The 20936-nt window shown below is 39.1% G+C and overlaps 1 protein-coding gene across 1 annotated transcript in view; it reads right to left on the bottom strand.

Annotated features, from left to right (window-relative positions):
* The window catches only part of SPATA17 (spermatogenesis associated 17), a 73438-nt gene that overhangs the window by 23331 nt on the left and 29171 nt on the right, over positions 1-20936 (bottom strand). The window contains 3 exon segments of the mRNA XM_081857827.1: positions 847-979; positions 7510-7658; positions 12293-12490. Of these exon segments, the coding sequence (XP_081713953.1) occupies positions 847-979; positions 7510-7658; positions 12293-12490 (480 nt within the window).

The following is a 20936-nucleotide window of genomic DNA, read 5'->3' on the forward strand; positions in this document are numbered from 1 at the left end:
CTTTATATAATAGTATGGCAATGTTATCAACAACTGTGATTGTCCTATGCCTGTTTTCTTTAATGTATTAACAAAATATGTTTGAAACTCTTAATAGAAATACAAAAACACACAACAAAAACCAGGGTAACGTTGTTGCATATAATTTGGGGAACTGGACTTTTATCCAATAATCACTTATGCTGTGTGTGCACGCATTGAGTCCCTTCTCTTGCTAGACTTCCCTGTTCATTTCAATGCAGTGAAATGTTAATCCTTTTGGTACAATCTCAAGAACTGGCATAAAGCGTTGGAGCACCCTCATCTTTGAATGTTCTTCAGTGCAGAAAACGGAAACTACCTGTCTCACAAAATGCAGCCCTAAGAATAATACTTTTTAAAATACATTATTGGTAAGTGAAAGTTTTAATTTCATTATGCCAAACCACCGTGTGTGTGTGTGTGTGTGTGTGTGTGTGTGTGTTGTGATGTTCTTAATTATTGTGTACAATTCCTGCACTTATTATGTTCCTTATTGCCTTGAGGAGGAGGAGGAAGAGTAATTTTTAAGCATCAGATTTCAATAATTAGGGCAATATTTCTATAGCTTCATATTTACCTGATTTTTAAAAAAGTAAAAGCTTATTCTTTTTAACAATTTCCATTTTTTCCTTTTTCTTTGATATACAGCAGAGGAGTTTCGGTTCATATTTTATTCTCATGAAAGCACTGTATAGTTTCCCAATTCAGTGAGCTTTTATGTCATTTCAGTAGAAATTGATTTAGTGGAGTGGATCTGATTGATTTTGATATTTTTAAGAAGTCTACAAAGCTGTAACTTTGCTTTGGTTTCCCAACATAACTCACCTTATTTGTTATCCATTTCTCTGGGTGTTCTTCCCGGAAGTGTTTGAGCCCGTAACTCGATTGACCATATTTACTAGCTGTTTGGATTGATGGGACATACTTATCAACTCTGTGGCCTGAAAATGGCAAAAACCTGAAAGGTGAAACACATATATGTTTATTTAATATATTTTTTCATTCTACTAGTACAGGTCATATAAATCACAAGGGAACTGTACAATGTGGAAAGCATTTGTTTCAGTGCACAACCATTTTATACAGCCATAGTCTATCATTGCTGTTACATAGTTAATGAATGCCCCCCTTTACCTCTCCCCTATGCCTTTCATTTTGCATAGTACAGCTGAAAGTAAATTACACAGGAGCTGCTTTATAAAAACTTCACCATCTCAACAGAAATGATGGCAGTACAGGCAATGACCGATTTGTGCAGGGATTACACTCCTGACTCCCACGTGTGCCAGTAGAGTGCGCATAAGCCTGCTCTGCCCCACCCCCATTCTGCTCCCTTTTATGGCCGCTTCCGGGTCACCACGATGTGTATAAATCAGTCATTGCCTGTACAGCCTATTCTGGGGCCAAATAATTCTTCAACAACCAAAAGAGAGACCGGGATTAAAATATCACCCTTTGCAAACTTAGGGACAGCTTCAGGTATTTCGTTTTCTAAAGCTTCAGATCAATCACTAGAGAGAGCTGATTTGGCTATGCGCCATGTGCTTCAGTTACTTCTGGTTTGGGCTACTGCACTATGCTGGTCATGAGCCAGCCCTTGGAAAGTGTTCCCAACTTCAGCTGGTTCAAAATGCTGCTGCCGAAATTCTGATGATGATGATGACTACAGTGGTACCTTGGGCTCTTCAACTCCCGAAACCATTCAAAAACCAAGGCACGGCTTCCGATTGGCTGCAGGAGCTTCCTGCACTCAATCAGAAGCTGTAGAAGTCGCAGAAGACATTTGGCTTCCAAATAATGTTCGCAGAATGGACACATACTTCCAGGTTTGTGGCGTTTGGGAGCTGATTTGTTTGACAACTAAGCCGTTTGGGAACCAAGGTGCCATTGTATTATGAATCCTGCACACTGTTCCTGAGTGCATCAGAGGCAGAATGGAGGTGGGGAGGGTGAGCTGGCTGAGAAGGGATGCAACGCAGTGGCTTAGGATGCAGAAGGTCACAGGTTCAATCCCTGGCACTGCTGGATAGGACTCCTGCCTGAAACCTTGGAAAGCCAGTCAGTGTAGACAATACTGATCCAAAGCAACAGGCCCCCACGCATCTCCCCATTTCCTTCACTAGGAACTAGGTCCTGGTGGGGATTTCTCCTGTACCTCATCTACGGGTTCTGGAGACATGAACAGAATTCATTTTGTATCAAACTCCAATAAAGCAACAGTGGTAAGCAATGTAACTACCCCTTGTCTTCAGGTGCGGAGGTGCAGGAAAGCAATTTGACATCAAGAGAAGTTCTTGCTAAGGGGAAAAAGTTGGTTGTTTGCTCATTAGGTGAGGCATCAAATAGGATACCATAATACTGTAGTGAGAATAGAAGCCAACTCCCAGGGGCTGTGGGGGCTTTGGCCCCCACAATAAAATATTTGAGGGGGAAGGGGCCCCACAAAGTTGATGGGCATTTCCATTCAAATAGTATATGTGGGATTGTGTCATGTGATCAATTACGCATTGTGTCATGTGATCGGTTATGCGGGGCAGGGCTTACCTGGGCCTCCAAAATAATTTATTTAAGTTGGCACCCCTGGTAGTAAGAAAGGGTAATTACGGTGCTCCCTGAGAGTAAAGTCATTTATGAAAAAAACTCTGTGGATCATACCCTAAATTATTAGATCACTGTCTATACTACGAGGCAAAATGTTATTGTGCCCAGATATCAGAAGGCTAAATCAAGTTTTCATTTCCCCCAGATGTTATACTGAACAGTGTAAAATGAAAAAAGAAGAGGCCCTTTAAAAAAGATAGGAAACATTTATTTTCTTTTTCTTTTTGAAAAGCTTCCAATAGAAAGTTTTTAATGGTTGCATACTACTTTTTGTGATGCCATCTGAAAAAAACCCTGATTTTCTTATTTTAACTGCTGAATTCTATTTTTAAATCCTTTACTGAAAGGATTTAATATTTCATCAACAGTAAATTATATCAATAAACCTTCCTTGTGGGGAAACAAATTGGTCTTTATTAGCATCTGGCCAGTCAAATTGCCCATAAAGAATTCAAAACCAAGGGCTCTTGAAAATTAACAAAACAAAAGCACAGAAGTAGCAGAGCTTTAAATTATACAAAGCTACAGAAGCATGTATATACTCATGGGGCAGGTGGCTTTCATATAAGACAGATTATAGCACTTCTAGGGCTAATTTGCACATGGGATGGGCATCACACACAAAAAAAATTAATGTGGCCCCAATGTCCCTGAGTATACATAGGAGTTGCTGGAAGCCGGCTGCTCCACTTACAGTTTTTATCACTTCTGAATTGCATTTTAATAGTACATTTTTCTTTTGTTCAGACATGAAAGAAAATTGGCTCTCTCCAGGGATTGGATGATGACTGAAAGACAAGGCTAGTAGCAAAGGAATTTGCCCACGAATGCATGGAATTTAGGGTGGTCTTAATGCTCAGAACAAGGTGTATGTAAAAATAACTTTCTATAATAAGGAATACATTGTTAAGTGCTGTAAAACATCAAAGACAATATGCCTGGTTTATAATAGAAATATATGCAGATTCCTTTGTTTATAGGATTCTTTCATTTGGCATTTATTAGTAGAAATTCTTAATTTTATAACCCAGGAAAGCCTTGCATCTTGATAATAAAAGACATTGCGAATAACCCCAATTCAAAACACAAATGTTTACAGAAAGTGAAGGATTTCATGATCTAATTATATATTGTGACTTGCATTAAAATATGTAATGAAATGGCTTGCATCTTGGCAGATGTACTAGTGTCTTAATATTGGATTGCCAGAGCAAAATAGCACAGGAACTGTATTTAAACCTTGAGATAAAGTCATTAACCCAAACTAGGCTTTAGACGACCATAAAGAATTCAGACCTTCCTGTAGAGGATTTGTGACTAACCTCAAGTTCTCAAGGTAGGACACAGTGAGCTCCTGTCATTTTAGAAACAAAACGGCTTGAAAATTGCAACACAAGAGAAATCAAATATAAACAATTCTGGTGATGGTGTACAGCGTCTGGTGATGGTGTACAGCAGTGTGTTTTGTGGTCATAATAAGATGGACCTCAAGGAAACAAGCTAAGATGGAAGGTTTTAGGGTTTACTTAGTGGCCCTCAAAGAGAGAAGTTCAGTTTTGTGTGAGAGAGCAAGTGAGACTCCAGCATTATACCTCCTGCTCCACCAGTGCTCTCTTTCCAGTGCAAGACTGGAAGACTGAACTTGGTGGATGTACAAGCCAAGGCCTGAGTACCACCAGCTGATCCAAAAAGTCAATCCTTGTCCATCGGGCCCTATAAAGCCAGAGTCACAAAGCTTGCTGGTTAGTTTGACAACTTGTCTCATTGTGTGAGGATTCTGCCTAACGGTCAGTCCCCTAGTTTGGCCCATGAACCACCACCTGCTTTGGACTGCCTCTCTGCTTCTGACCCACTTGGATTGACAGCCAAATTCTCCTGGGTCCCAGAACCCAACTGTTTGGAACAGCCCTTCTCAACCTTCGGTCTCCAACATGTTGTTGGGCTATAACTCCCATCATTCCTAGCCAGCATGGCCAGTGGTCAGGGATGATGGGAGTTGTAGTCCAATGACAGCTGGAGACCCAAGTTAAGAAAGGCTGGTTTAGAAGCTAAGACCTAGCATTCTGATAAATAATTTCTTTGTCTGGATTAATGGCACTCATTTACTGATGGGACCATTGTCCTCACCTGAAGGATGTTCCTTAGGGGGCATGAGGACAACACCAAGGCCCACCCACTACTGGCCAATATATACATATGTACAATGAATGAGCACATTAACAGTCCAGAGTGAAGCATGCACTGTGCAATGTTATGTGTTTCCTCTGCTACTTGGCTTGTATGCCTGTTAGGTTTATTACATGCAGTCATTTGAGTATCAGGTATTCTTCGACACTTGGCCAGAAGGCAAACTGTCACCCCAAGGGGTAGAAGAATCAAATGTTCTTGCTGAGCACCCTGGTAGGCTGCTAAGTATGGCCCATGGACCTGTATTCATTCCATGGGTTGAAAGTTTTGCAACCAATGCTAGAAGGAACTGTGTTGAGCCCTGCAAATCTTTTAAGAAGAGCACAAGATAAGAGCACATTAATGAAATGGTACTGCATGAGCTGCAGCAACACATGCACTAAACTATAAAAAGTGTCTGATTTATGAAAGCATGTATTAAACGTTATTTAATTCCCATCCCTTCCAAGACAACAGGTCTAAGTCAATAGTTGTTTTCAGTCAACTCCCCTGTGCTAGATATAATTTTATGTGTAACAACTGAAGGCTAAAAAAAGAAAAGAGAACATGAGTTAGGTTGTGCTTAAAGTGCCTCTCAAGAAGTCATATCTTTAAGAATTATTATTTAAAAACTTTACATAGTCTTACACTGGCTATATTTCCGTTACAAGGGTTGTTTTTTGCGCTGCCTGCATTATGTTTTCTGATATAACACGAATAATCATTGGGCTGTTTTGGTTTTAATCCCAGTCTGCAGTAGAAGTAAAAGCAGCAGACAAATGCTAGCCCACTTCTCGTATAAAGCAAAAGTAATGAGACCTCTTCTTTGCGGACACATTCTAGAACTTCTTAATTATATACAGACTTATTATCTATATCCCCAGTGTTATAAAGTACCAGAACTTCATTAGAAAAATTAAGCTGGAAAAATGAAGGCACCACTTTGTAAATTTCCACTGGAAATTAGCTAGAAGAGGCAGAGGAATACTGGATCAAAAGAGGGTAATCATGCTTAACTGTGCCCTAGAGCACCCGCATGTATAATACGATTTGCACAGTAACTACCTCTCCTATTACTGCTTGTTTGGAGTATTCTGTGTTAATGGGGTTAGCTAATTTAGTATTTTAACTTAAAAAGGCTCTGCTGATTAATAAATGTTGCACACTGTGCTAGTAATTAAAATAAATGGAAGAGTTACAAATAGAAGTTGAATTGTTAAGAAAACATTATCTGAAAATATATGATAATCCCTGTTTATCATAATACAATAATAGTCCAGAAAATATGCAAATTGCTAAAGTTGCAAAGCATCTGACAAACTAGACATAACTTGAAAAAAGTTTTAGATGTGTTAGATTTGCAAGGAATAACATTCAGTGCCTGTTTTAATAACTGCCCGTGCTCTTCAAACTTGTAAATGAACATTCCAAACCTCAGACACCCTGATTAAGTGAGGGCAACACATAACCAGAAGCTAGTTTCCATAAATGCATCTTTTGCTATATTGGGCACAGTGCAGGTAAAGGGGTTCAGTGCATATGATTCCCAGAACTGGATGTATATAGTTCCCTACACTGGGTTAGAAGTCACTGGCACAGTGATTTGACAACACTGATCTCCTGTTCTGGAGGGCTGGTGGATGAAATCCAGGTCAAGAAAGCCCCATGGGTAGATTTAGGTTTCCTACACCTTGAGATCGACCGTATTATCAAAAGTAACAGTGTCAATAATATTTTGAGTTGCTGAGCACACACATGAATCTGTATGTGGGTAGGTCACCTATCAAGCAATTTGGGCGCTGTAAAACCTTACAATTCTTCCATTACCATATAGTCATAAAAGAGAGAATGATGCAAAGTTAAATTCCCGCACTTCCAAGCCTGGTACTTTGCCTGCACAGCTCCTGTTTAAGTTTATGTTTATTTCAGTTTAGTAAATGAAACTTGCATCTGTGCTTGCAAAACTGTTGTTGGAAGTCTTGGCCATCCATGCTGACGTGAGTATATGAAGGGTCTATTAAACGCCCTCAGCCCAATCTTATCAGATAATCTTTACATTCAGAGTTTAGTCTGTTAAAGGAAAACATTCCAGTTTTCAAGTACTTTTCAAATAGGCAAGTTGTCTTGGCCTACAAGCATACCAAGTTTCACTGTTCCAGGTGGTGTGGAATTACCTTAATTATTTCTCAGATGCAGCCACAGTAAGGAAGCTATTATTGAACTATGCTGGAGTGGGGTTGGGCAGGTACTGCCTGCTGTGAAAGCTTGCACGTATTTGGTGAAGAAGTACGAAGCAGTGGAGTTCTCTTCTGGCCAGGAGTGTCTGATTTGCTTGACTAAGATCAGGGCTGTTCAGTGGCTTGTCATCTGAAGCGGCTAACCTAACTACTTAAGTGGGATTATTACAGAATAATAGCCCAATCCACAAATCAATCAAGATGAAATGGACTTGGTTTTAAACCGATTTAGCCCCATTGACCTCAACTCAGCTAAACAAGCTTAAATCCAAGTATTTCAGCTTTCCTGGGTGAATAGATCAGGGCCTAAGACATTTGAAAATCTTGGTCCACGAAATATGATGCTTAGATAGACTTATGCTTAAAGGTTGCTTTTCAACTTTTCAGAATCAACAGCTTTTTTGAGTCTATCGAGCAACGGTAAAAGATATAAAAAAAAGAGGCACAGTGAAGCGAGAACAGGAGGGGAAAGCAAGCAACTTACACTTCATCATGTACACGGTTTCTCCACTCTTCTTGTTTAATTTTTTCTCTGGCAAGCTCCAGTGAAACGTTTGAAGCTGCCACCTGCACAGACGGTTCCAAAGGCTTATAGCGTTGCTGCAACACTTCAACAGGATCACGAAATGGGCCCTGAAAGGTACAGGAGAAGACATGCGTTCTGCACTGGGGCTGTTCCTCTTTGCTTTGATTTTTATTAGCAGCCTAGCACTGATGTCTCTGCATCTAAGAGTAGGCTTGTTTCTTTCTCGAATCTTGGTGAAAAGCTAAATTTAATAGTTTTGGGTCCTTACCTAATCTTGTGATAATTTTCTATAGATTAATAAGTGAGCTTTTATCAGGCTGTAATTATATGAATATAATTACACATTTGCTGAGTTATCACAAACAGTGGAAGAAGTGATGAATCATTTCTGAACTATACCATTCTAGACTTAGCAGGGGCTTGTATGATTGAATATGCCTCCAAATTATAGCAAACACACACAATCATGTGAGGGAGAAGAGCCTTTTCTATGTTAGTTTCCTATGTGGATAAATAAATTGGGTGCTGTGTGGGCAGAATTTGCTATATGATCTGCCATCAACAGCTTGAAGTGCTCCAGACATAGAAATGTTGACAAGCTAACCCTATGTTTGTGGGAACCCAGACCATAGATATTTGGCAAAGGAAAAATCTATCCAGTGTTTTTTAAAAGGGTTACCCCACCTCTTGCCTTTAGGTAGTAAGTATGAACATACCGTAAATATCATTAGCACTGTAACTCAATACAATTTACAGGCAGCTGACTATTGCTGAGTTGCCAATTACAGCTTGTTTTCCTTTTTACCACTGTTGTTCTAACACTGAAGTAGTGAAACAATCTCACCCAAGAAAAGGAGGTGGGTGCAACAATCCTAATCATGCCTCTTGTTCTGAAGGATCTCTTTCTTTAAATAGGTTATCACTAACAAGCCACAGCTGGAGTTACTGCAAGAACTGAGTGAAGACTGCAGGGCTAATAAAAAGAAATGATTCACGCCTCATTTATGTTCACTTATGTTTTACATTAATAGAAACCAATAATAGGAACCAGTTACCATAAAAGTCACGGACCGTAAATAACACAAATGGCAAATAAGTATCATCTAGTACTTTTCACAGCTGGACAGAAGGATTGCTATATTTGAAAGTTGTTAATGGATTTTTATTGGAACTTTACTTTTTAAAGGCACAGCGCCCCAATTGCCAGGTCTCCTGAAAAGAAGGAAGCAAGTGATCGTAGCAGTTATTCATTGTGCCAGAACCCCCCTCCTTCACTTCCAGAAGGGTTACGCCAATAATAAATTTATTTTATTGGGACCACTACAGAGCTTTTAAAGGTGTGAAAAAGAAATTAAAAAGTTTATTAGGTTTCACAGGAGCAATGAGTGCAATCAAGTAATTGACTCAAAATAATGCACATTATTTGCTTATGTTATCTAGAAATTTGCAGTTAAAAACATAAAATGGGGAAAAGAATTAACCATGATCTTATCTAGGTGACGATAGTCCTTAAAGCACAGAATGGGGATTCAGTGTAAACAGGAAAATAGAAGACCTATGTTGTTTTCCATTTCAAAGTTCTCACTTAATTCCTACCATCTTGCACCCCTGCTATGTTTTGCTGTTGTGGGCACAAGCCAACATAGATAAGACCATGCTTTACTGCAGAGGCATTTAAGTGCATGCGGAATTGCATTCTGTCATCAAAATACAGCCATCTCCTTATGAGTCAGGGATCTGATGTGCACAAACCTGTAAGTTCTTTCCCCTTAATATTATGAAAAAGGGAAGCTCTATACACAGAAAAAGAATGCAGGGTGGTCTCCACTGGAATGAATGGGGAAGTCCATGCTTACAGTAGGTTTTGATGTGTAAATGCTGCATACAATTTACATGATGTAAAAGTTGCATACAGTGGCATTCCACTTTAAAGCAATTTGCCCCTACACATGCATTGGATGGAAAGGATGGGACTTTGGGATCATAGCTGATAGCATGATGATGTCAACCCTACAGCTGTGAAATCTCACTTTGGGGGTCATTAAAAAAAACCAACAGCTAATATCATAATGCCATTACTCCAAGCTATGATATAACCATATGTGGAGTGCTGTGTACAGTTGTGGTTGCCTCACCTCAAAACAGATAAGGTAAAGTTTCAGAAAAGAGTAACCAAAATTATCAATAAAGTTCTAAATGATTTTTCATGATGTGGAGAAAGTAGGTAGAGAAAGGTTTTTCTCCACCTCTCATAAAACTACCAATTGGGAACCATTGACCTAGAGGATAAGACAATCAATGGCTACTTGCTATTGGTCACTGTATGAACAAGATTTTGGAATATGGTTTCATCCAGAAAGGCTCCAATTATGGTTTGAAGGGCCAATTTAGGTAACTCAACCTGAGGTCTAACAACAGTATCTGATTCATACAACTTCTTGCACACCAGATGAGTGCACTATCCTGAATGGTTCACTGCATTTATGGATGATAACTCAAATGAGGCAAGAACCTTAGCATCTGATCCTATCCTGTTTGCCTTGTATAGCAGGCTATAAGGGGGAAAGGAGAGAAAAAATAAAGCAATGTAGATGTTCTTAATTTCCTTTGTGACAACTAATTTCACTTTTCTTTGTTTCCAGCGTTCTGTAATTCTAGTTAATTCTGACAGAATATATATCAGAGATCTGACAGAATATATATCAACAGTATGAATATATGTGTGTGTGTGTTACACACACACAATATTTTCCCATATACTGCCTGAGAAAGCCAACAGATAGTTAAATGTTTAGTCTGAAAATTTGACATGAATACAAACTCTTGTTTTAACACTCTCCTTGAGCACATTTTGGTATCTTAACACTCACATGGGGCCTAATGTGTAAGGTACACAAGTTTAATGTCAAATGCTGCTGTCACTGAGTACTAAGTCACAAGGATGGCTAGCAATTATAAATCCCTCATTGTTACACCACCAGACCACTTTAAGAACAGTGCATTCTGTTGGATTTTCATTCCAGCTGTTTCATCAGCTCAGACCAATGTCCTTTCCCAAACATACACCTCTAAATTGTGTTGTCCAGGGATTTAGCCGTGTGACTCCCATTAACATCAATGAGAGTCGCACAGTTAAATCCATGCACTGTACTTTGAAAATTTACTCCACAGTGTACATCCCAGGGCACTGAAAGGATTAAAGTATTATACAGTAAATTCCCTCTTCAATGTGCAGGGAAATAAGTAGAAGTCTTCTCTTTGTTCTGAAAGGCTTTCTTGTGTAAGTTTCTTTGTCTGTGTCTAAACTGGGGGGGAAATGCTCCAAAGTAGCCTAAACAAGAGAAACTTAGCAAATCAACACGTAGTATAACTGTATTTTGGCAAATTGGAGGCTAGTGGAGATACTCCATCTACTCTAGGGAAGAGACTAATTGATTTTAAATGGCCATTAACTGTTATAACCAATTTCAGTGAGTTCAAGTTTGCAGCAGGAAGTAGTTACAGAAACAGTAAGATTTCCACTTTGATTTTAAAATATTAAGGAGATCTTTACACAATATAGGGAAATATGTACGCCTTAGAAATGTATGTTGCCTGTTCATTCTTCTACCCCTGGTAAATTGATCTTTTAGTCAGTGGAAATTCACACTGCAACTCAGTTGGATCAGCAGCAAATGACATTCTAAGTGAACATTGGGTGAGTGGGAGGAAAAAAGGAAAGATGAAATTGTCATCACTTCTGTTATTTTGATTCGGAGATTGAAAATGGTACTGGGCAAAAACAATTTGAAACACTGATGGGACTCCTTCTAGGTACTGGAGATAACTCAACGTTTTGTGAAACCTTCACAGGGCATGCAGAGCTCAGGGTATGAAGGGACTGTCTTATTCTCTTCTGTGCTATGGAATGCCCCACCGAAGAATGTACAGTGGTACCTTGGTTTCCGAATGGCTTGGCTCCTGAACAAATCGGCTCCCGCAAACCCAGAAGTGAGTGTTCCAGTTTGCAAACGTTTTTCAGAAGCCGAACGTCCGATGTGAGTGCAGGAAGCTCCTGCAGCCAATCGGAAGCTGTGCCTTGGTTTTTGAACAGTTTCAGGAGTCGAACGGACTCCTGGAACAGATTAAGTTCAAGAACCAAGATTCCACTGTACTCACAGCGATCTCTGTGAGCAGGGACAGGGATAGTCCATTCTCTTCAATGCTTGGGAAAGTTCTGTGGTTTAAGTATGTGGAACTTTCTCCCACAATGAAATGAATGTAAAGTTCCATTCCCATTAAGGGTGATTAAACCAGATCTCCTGAATAAAACAACAATTGCAGCCTGAGAGCTATTATATACAGTGGTACCTCAGGTTAAGAACTTAATTCGTTCTGGAGGTCCGTTCTTTACCTGAAACTGTTCTTAACCTGAGGTAGCGCTTTAGCTAATGGGGCCTCCCGCTGCCGTGCCACCGCTGCGCCATTTTCTGTTCTCAGGTTAGTGGAGCCTGTGACCTGAAGTGTCTGTAACCTGAAGTGTCTGTAACCCGAGATACCACTGTACAGGGTATGGCTAACATCTTTCATTTTATGTGGCCATTTAAAACACATGGTCTCTCATAAAGATGGAAACAACCTTTCAGTCATTTCATGAATGTTTGTCCTAGAATAATGGTCAAGAACAATGAAATCAATGAGATTAAACATACTTAACACTCTGTAGCTGTGGCTGTTATTGGGAGTTATTGATACACAATACCTGAGGTTTTTGTCTCCCAATAGGAGGAAGAGCTGGCTCTCGTTGGAAGCCAAACAAATCAGAATAAGCATTCCAGTGGAGATCAACAGCATCCTTTTTGACCTTTTTCTTCTTGGGCCTCAAAGGTTTTGCTTTCCTTAATTCCAATTCCATTGGATCTGGTGATTTCCTGTAGGGCGAGTTGTATATTCCTGCAATCTAAAGACATACCACCATTTATGTGCATTGCTTCAAAATTTCTCTAGTTTAGATAGCAAATCAAACAATGTATCATTTATTTATATTATTATAAGTTAGTTATTACATCCTTCAGAAGACAAGCTCACCAAGAAATCTGAAGATGATGGAAGTATAATACATATTATACATACTTCTTTTAATATTTCTTTTATTGTTCATCTATTGTACACTGCACTCATATTTTACATGATGGTGGTATATAATTACTGTTATAAATAAATAAATCACTTGGGGGTTTTATGTATGTGTATGTAGAGTTTTGTTTGATTTTCACATTTCTTCCTGCAGAGAACCTTTCCCATGTTATTTGCCATAGAACACCTGTAAAGCTCATCGAAATGCGTTGTAGATTCAAACAAGACATTCTTGGGTGATATCCAATGTTAGAATAGACCCTCTGAAATCGATGGACATAATTGACTCAGGTTTCATTGAGTAAGAGTACTAGCCTGAATTTGACTTAGTTGGATATCACTCATTGGTACACAAACTGTTGTATGCTCTGAATTATTGACACAGAACCACAAATATATCCTGAATGCTGGATGCCGTCCCAGGAACTGCATGCACAGCACTGCTTCTGTACATTCAGTTTTCAATACAGTGGGGGATGCTGCTTCCATGTGGTTCTTCATATGGCACTACAAGCACACCCAAAAACCTGCATCTACACATGCCACCTCAATGGGTTGGGAGAGCTGTGGGATGTGTAAGTCATCTAATCAGCGCAAAGAAAATTTTTTAAAAGGATTATTGATATGTTGTTCCAAAAGAGCCATTTTAGAACAAGCGTATCGGCCTGTTGAAACAAGATTTATGCAGGTAGCATAATTATCTTTTTAACTGTTAAGCACTGTTGAATAAGAGAAATGAAGAAAGCGTTAGAACTGAGCTGAAGCAGATGTAGAGTCAATGTTTATATTGTTGCATCTGCTGCGATTTCTGGCTCCTAGGGAAACTTAAGAGTCCAGCTTCTCATAATGTATTAACCTCTTGGGAGTGAGAGGATTGAGTGCTCCTCAATTAGCAGTAATGCATTTTTCATTAGTGTGTCCCACAGGAAAATCCAAACTCTTAGTGTCAAAAAGTTAAGCAAGCTTTTATTTATCTATATCTATATATTGCTGTTCAAATGTATAGAAGACTCCTATATGCAGAGAGATAATTGGCCCGGAAGATTGGCTGTTTATTGAATGGTAAGGACATAAATTTGTTAGCTTTTAATTAAGGGGGAAATGCTCCAACTTTTGGATCATTTTGTCCTTTCCTGCCTCTTTTTGAGTCCTATGATATCCTTTTTGCGATTGGCTGACCAGAACTCTATGCTACATTCTAAAAATAGTTGTAGATTTGTATATAGTCACTATAATTCTGGCCATTTTATTTTCAATCTATTTCCTAATAACCTAGATATAGCAAGGAATTTGCCTTCTTTACCGCTGCCACAAACTGCACTGATGCTTTCATTGAACTGTCTATAATGACATAAAGTACTTTCTTCTTGGATTAGTCATTACCAGTTGACACACCATCAATGTATATACTAAATCAGGAGTATTTTGTCTCAATGTGCATCGGTTTGCTTACACTCAACCTAATTTCCCATTTTATTGTCCATTCATGAAGTTTAGAGAAGTCCTTTTGGAGCCCTTCTTGGGTTTCCACCATCATTTGGCAGTTGTGGATATCTCATTGTTCACACTTGACTCCAGATAATGAACTAATAATTTAAACAGTGCCAGTCCCACTACAGATTCTTCTGTTTACATGGCACCACTGTGAAAAACTGTCTATTTAATCCTAGTCTGTCTATTTAATCTATTTTCTGTTCTTTAACTAACTGCCAATCCTTCAAAGTGCCAATCCTCATATATAATGACTGTTAACGTTGCTCAGCAGACTCTGGTTAGTGGCATTGTCAAAAGGTATTTAGAAGACTGAGTAAAAGTGTCAATCGGACAATTTCTATCACTAAATGCTAAGTGAAATTCTCAAAGAACTCCAGAAGGCTTATGAGGCAGGGATTTCCTTTGCAAAAGCCATGCTCATTCTTCATCAGCAAAGCTTGTTCTTCTATATTTAAGAAACCTAGCTTTATATTTCTATTTCTGTACATTCATTTCCAAGTTCTATCCTGTCACCACCTGAATATCATGAAACACTTAGGTCATCATCCCTGAGAAATCCCTGGGAAAAATCACCCCAAACAAGTTACTTCCCTACTCATATCTTCTACCTGTGCAAAACTGATTAAATAATTGTTTAGCGGTGATCTTATTGTGCAGTTCATATTCTGCCCAGAAAAGTTGGGGTTTGGGTTAAAAATAAGTATATTTTTTAAAAAGCAACAAGAATACAGGATGATAATAGGCAAACTGGTTTCTTCTAAGTGATCCTTGGCTTTAATCTGTATTTACTTTCACCTCCCACACAGCTACAAAGGTATATACAGTAGTAGTGGTATGGTGTCTTGCCAACACTGGTGTTAATGTTTTGAGACATGACCAGCCAAAATATGGCAGCCTTTGCTCACGTTTAATTCAATGGGAGAGTTATTCTGCTGAAACCAGTAAGACTTAAAAGTACTCAACAGTAGCTGAATGTTACCCTTGTTTATACTGCATTAGCAGAGCAATCATCATGCTCCATCCTCAGCTCCTATTCTGCAGAACAGTAAACTGAATAGTTTTATCTGAACATATAAAAACATGTATAAATGAACAGACCTATGAGTTCCTCTGTAAATATCCCCCCTTTGGTTTAACCTATGGTGACAATACATAACCAGTTTCCTTGCCATCCGCCCATCTCTGCTCCACAACCCCATCCATCCATATAGAAAAAGAGTTGGGCATAAACTGACTGGCGTTTATGCTCTCAAAAACCCCAGGGTCATTCCCAACATCCTGTTCGTTCATTTTCATCACCCAGTATAACCAGTTAGAAAGTCATCAGTGTTACTTTAGCAGGGTATCCAACGCTAAAGTGTGCTTTCCAGCTTTATTTCTAAATAGTACTATAGGTTATTCCCAACCCCAACCCCCTTTCAAATCACATCTAGTCTATGGAGAGCATGACACATTTTTCTGTATCCATGTTCTTCGCAAGCGTTTCTCGCAAGGGCCTCTGTCAAAGCTGGCTTTCTGGGACTTCATTTTCAGGAACAATTTTCTGAAGTGACAAACACTATAGGGAAATCTGTGCTAACTGTTAAAAAACCTACAACTGAGTTATTTGCAGTACTGTCATGCTAACTTCCAACTCAATAAGACCAAAGAAACCTCTGGGGGAGACTCTGCTAATAGCTTCTTACTGACCTCCTTGCAATACGCCCTTCTGCTGAATAGTGGCCCAGTGGTGAATATGGCAAATGAGGTGTGAAAGCTCTGTGTGTGTGTGTGTGTGTGTGTGTGTGTGTGTGTGTGTGTGTGTGTGTGTTTTAAGGCTATGATTCTGACTCGCTGTAAAAAGGAAAACTGAGCTCCACAAACTCTCTCTGCTCTCTTGCCCAGGAATTCTTTTCTTCATCAGGCCTTCCACCAGGGAAACCCATGCATGACCCAGAAGTATTATTAATTTTGCCAGATCCCAAGCATAGGAGTGCATGTGCCATTTGTTACCCAGCCACCCTTAGCATTACATTAATATTTTGAATCATTTTCATTTCTAACAATGTATCATTTTGCTTTCTTCATATAATTTTTAATCTTGGTAATTGAGAATGGCATGCAGAGGGCAAAGAGAAAGGTTTTGCTAGGAAGGATCAAGCTCGTGAATTATATAAATCACATTATTATTATTTTTTTAAAAAAACCTGGTATTTTTTTCTACATTGAGCAGTCACCCACAATTTTCTTTTGATAATAATCCAGTGTCATCACTTAAGGTGAATTGCTACTGTTGCATTTTTTTTTACAGATTCCTGCTGTCAGATACACCATCTACAAATGGTATCAGGCACCCACCTAAAACAGTTTTCCAAACTACAAGTAATCCCTTTCCAATGCTTTTCAAATCAATCCCCAAATTAAAATGCTCCCTGTAGATTAACTCCTGCCAATAGCTCTGCAGTTGCATTCTGGACCCTTATTTTCTCAACTATGTTCAAGCGTAGTTGCACATTGCTGTTGTTGTTTAGTCGTGTCTGACTCTTCGTGACCCCATGGACCAGAGCACGCCAGGCAGTCCTGTCTTCAACTGCCTCCCGCAGTTTGGTCAGACTCATGTTTGTAGTTGCACATACAATGCACTGATAAAATCTAGTTGAGAACTTACCAAGGCATGTATAATGGTGGTTAGACCTCACAAATCCAGGAAGGGTGCAGTTGGTATATATAGTGAATTTGGAAGAAAGCATTCCAAGACAGAGTTCAACCTGAGATTCAAGATCAGTGTTGGGCACACAGGTAGCCCCCAAAGGCAAACAATATTACTCTGTCCAAAATGGGTAAGTCGTCAACGACATTGCATGACAGCCTGATCCCTAGATCCTTCCCTTGCAAAGCACTAGCGTGTTCCTTAAAACTTTTTGTGTGCATGTAATGTATTCTACTTTCATTGTTAAACACACAGAGAGACGGAGAAACAGAGAGCGCATTTCTTGAAAAAAGAAACCATAAATGTAGAAGCATGAAGGAGAGGTGTGAAAGAAATATTTGCTGGAAACGGAATTGCTGAATCAACACTGACCAATGCACTTCATCATAATTATCAGGGCATACTATTGCCAGGGGATTTATAAAAATCCCACTCAGCAAATAATTGCCCTGCTGTTAGGAGATAGTCAAGAGTGTTAACACACTGTCACAGTCCAGCATTTAGTAAGATATTCAACATTCAATTACTCTTGTGGGGAACTGAAAAGAAACATGATATTTTTCCAGGTACTGCAGTTAATGCTTCCTTAAGAATTCCAGTGAACATTCCTGGTAATGTCCAGACGGAGGGGAGAGCTCTGGTGGCCTCTCTCTCTGTCAAGAATGATTTGGAAATTTAAATACGCATACACATACTTTGAAAATATTGCAAAAATAAAGAAGTGAATGATTCCATACAGTGTAATCTCTTTGTTAAAAATAATACCAATTTCTTTTAACTACAATCAGATGTATATATGCATTTTGAAACGGCATAACCAAAGATCTATTATAGATTAGCCTCAAAGAAAAAAGTTCATACTTCACTGTAGAATTTCTAAATATTATTCAAAGATTTAAAGAACCCACAAAGGAGAGCCTTTTGTTAAGATTTTGCCTTCTAGAACTTCAGTGTAGCTGTGAGTTGCAAGGAAGGCTGACACCTGCATCAGATTTCTAAATCACACACTCAATTCACGTACTTGGACCTAAGTCCCAAGTGAGTTGTCTTAGAATTGTGGTGTGTCAACATCTTAAATTCAAAAGGTTTGGCTTAACTGGATTGGGGTGTAGATGGAAAACGGATTTCTTATGTGCAAGAATCTTGCAGTGTGAAAAGTCCTCTTGAATTTAATAATAATTTTGCTTGAACAAGAGGCAGGAAACGCTAACCTACAGTATCAGTTATGTTTTACTTATCCATTGATGAAATTCTGTAACTGAGGTCCAGCATTATTCCTAAAGTACCTCCATTTTAGCTAGGCCATTTATATATCTCCATTTGTTTAATAACTAATTTAGCAGTGTTCATTTTAAATCATTAAACTAAGCCTTTAATATGACTCATTCACTGGAACTCCTTACTCTGGGATTTCCCCTTACTTTATGGACTCACCACTTGTTCTTTCTCCCAAAAGAGAATGACAGTGCTTTCAAGACACCAAGTTTTATGGGAGCTTGATGCTAACAGGACAATCGGGTAGTATTCAATCAAAGCAGATTGGACCAGGCCTTTGGACAGCTCTAAGAGTTGTCAAGACAACTGCAGAAGTTGTTGTCTCTAAAGGGACTTATAGCCAACTGAAGCCTCATGTAGGCTAACTAGAGTCGGTTTGTGGTAGGTGCCATCTCTCTGAAAGAGCTGGCTGGGTGGTCCTCTTATTTTGCAGATAGTGGTGTTCCACGGAGCTCAGCCATTAATATCTTAGGACCAAGTTATCTCAAGGAGTACCCCTCTGTGTATTGTTGGTCCTTTGATTTAAGAATCCTGCAAAGATCAGGCTTTCTCAATGATGGCACCCCAACTGTGGAAATATCCTTCCCCCATAATGTGGCTGGTGCTGACATTTACAGTTTTTAGTGCCAGCTGGAAACCTATTTTTTTCACCAAGACTTTGGGGATAGTGTGTGATGCATGCAGGCATCCAGAGAGACCTGGATTGTCTAAAATGGGACAGATGACGTGAGCTGCCTATTGTCATGCTAGTGTTAATAGGGAATTTTAAAATCTGACTTTATGCTGTATTTATGGTATATTTTTATTATTGTGATCCACCCGGGAATTGTTTGGGGATGAGAGGTAGGAAATAAATTTTACAAACAAAATAAATAAATCATCTGAAAAAGACTTATGGCGGCAGGGTTGTGTCATCTGGCCAGGTAAAGGTAAAGGGACCCCTGACCATTAGGTCTAGTCGTGGATGACTCTGGGGTTGCGGTGCTCATCTCGCTTTACTGGCTGAGGGAGCCGGCGTACAGCTTCCGGGTCATGAGGCCAGCGAAGCTGCTTCTGGCGAACCAGAGCTGCTTCTGGCGAACCAGAGCAGCACACAGAAATGCCGTTTACCTTCCGCCACAGCGGTCCCTATTTATCTACTTGCACTTTGACATGCTTTCGAACTGCTAGGTTGTCAGGAGCAGGGACCGAACAATGGGAGCTCACCCCTGCGCAGGGATTCAAACCGCCGACCTTCTGATCGGCAAGCCCTAGGATCTGTGGTTTAGCCCACAGTGCTAGCCATGTCCCCCCCCCCCCAAAGCAAGTGTTTCTTCCCTGGAAGACATTGCCCGAAAACTGCACTTCAACATACTCTGATCATGACACAAAATCAAGATTTTGAGCAATCTTTAATGTAAAGTATTATGTTTTAAATGGATCTTCTCCATGCAGTAGACTTCTTTCCTTTATCTTATATCTGACTATGATGAAAGTATTTTTTTTTTCTACGTTCTGTTTGGCTATTATTAAAAACTAACTCACTGCACACAATATGGACAGCTAAAGCCAGATCAGGGACCGCTACTCGCCATTTTCTCTCAAATCCTCCAGCGAATTTATTTATCTGAAGGAAATATGCTATAGCACAAGATTTACAGCTATCTTCAAAATTGGTAAGATTTTGCTTCATACCATAAAACTGTACCACCAAGTTGCATTTCAAGGACAATGTCATCATTATTTTTATTGAGTTGTTTAAAAAGCAGAAAACAGTGTGGGCACATCATCTTTGTCTGCAGATCCCGAAAAGCCACAGCAGCCAACACTTCTACAACGGACTACTTAGCTCTTTTTGAATCAATAATATAAGCCTGAGGCATTACATGCCGAGCCAAAATAGAAATAAACACATGCAAATTAATAATACTGCAAATATCATTGCTTTACAAACCAAAACACCAGAGACAGCAGGTCAAGCTGCAATAGAAGCCATTTACCATGGCATACTAACTAAAAAAATTAATTTTATAATTCCACTACTGATTTTAATGCTGCTACCATTTGTTGTTTTAGCCAAATTACTGATGAATGCAAGCTCTGTCATAGCAAGTCGCTTTTAAGAGGAGGAAGAGGATGTTAGTAGCTATTTTGGTGCAATAATATGAGAGGCAGAAAACAGGTATATTTATAGTTCTTGTCACTTGAAGATTCAAAATCTTCCAAAACACAGGAACAATATATATAATAATTTGGTTGGCTTTCACTGTTTCGGCACATTCTTCTTTTTCTTGCTGAAGTTGAGCAACAAAATTACATTTTAAAAATACATACACAAGGAGACACACATTGCTTATGTTCATATTTTAAGCCACTCTGGGAAGGGTTACAACGTAGAATTGTTATTATAAAAATTAACCACTGTCAATTGTAGTGTGTCTTACAAATATTAAATGATGATAAAAGTTTCCTGCTCTGCTCTTATTGATTTGTCTTACAGATAGAAAAGATGTTCAGCCCAAAAAACTAAAATGATGTTGTTCAGTCTTTGTAAAAGCTTTGTGCTGGCACTACAAACCTGAGAAAGAATAACACGAAGAAAAGCAGGCACCATTTAAAGAAATAAAATAAGGATTCCATGGCTTTCTCTGAAAAACAAACTCAAAATTCCCTCTTTAAAATCTCAGTCTCAACAGAAATGTTATGAATACGAAAATTGGATAGATCTTAACACTATCTCAGTGTATTTCTAACTGTAGTACGCAGTTGGATCTCTTCCACAAGGCAACCAGTAGGTGGAGCAGATAACATAATTTATGACTTGAAAACACTG

This window comes from Podarcis erhardii (assembly GCF_964252035.2).
Source record: "Podarcis erhardii genome assembly, chromosome: 3".
NCBI lineage: Eukaryota > Metazoa > Chordata > Lepidosauria > Squamata > Lacertidae > Podarcis > Podarcis erhardii.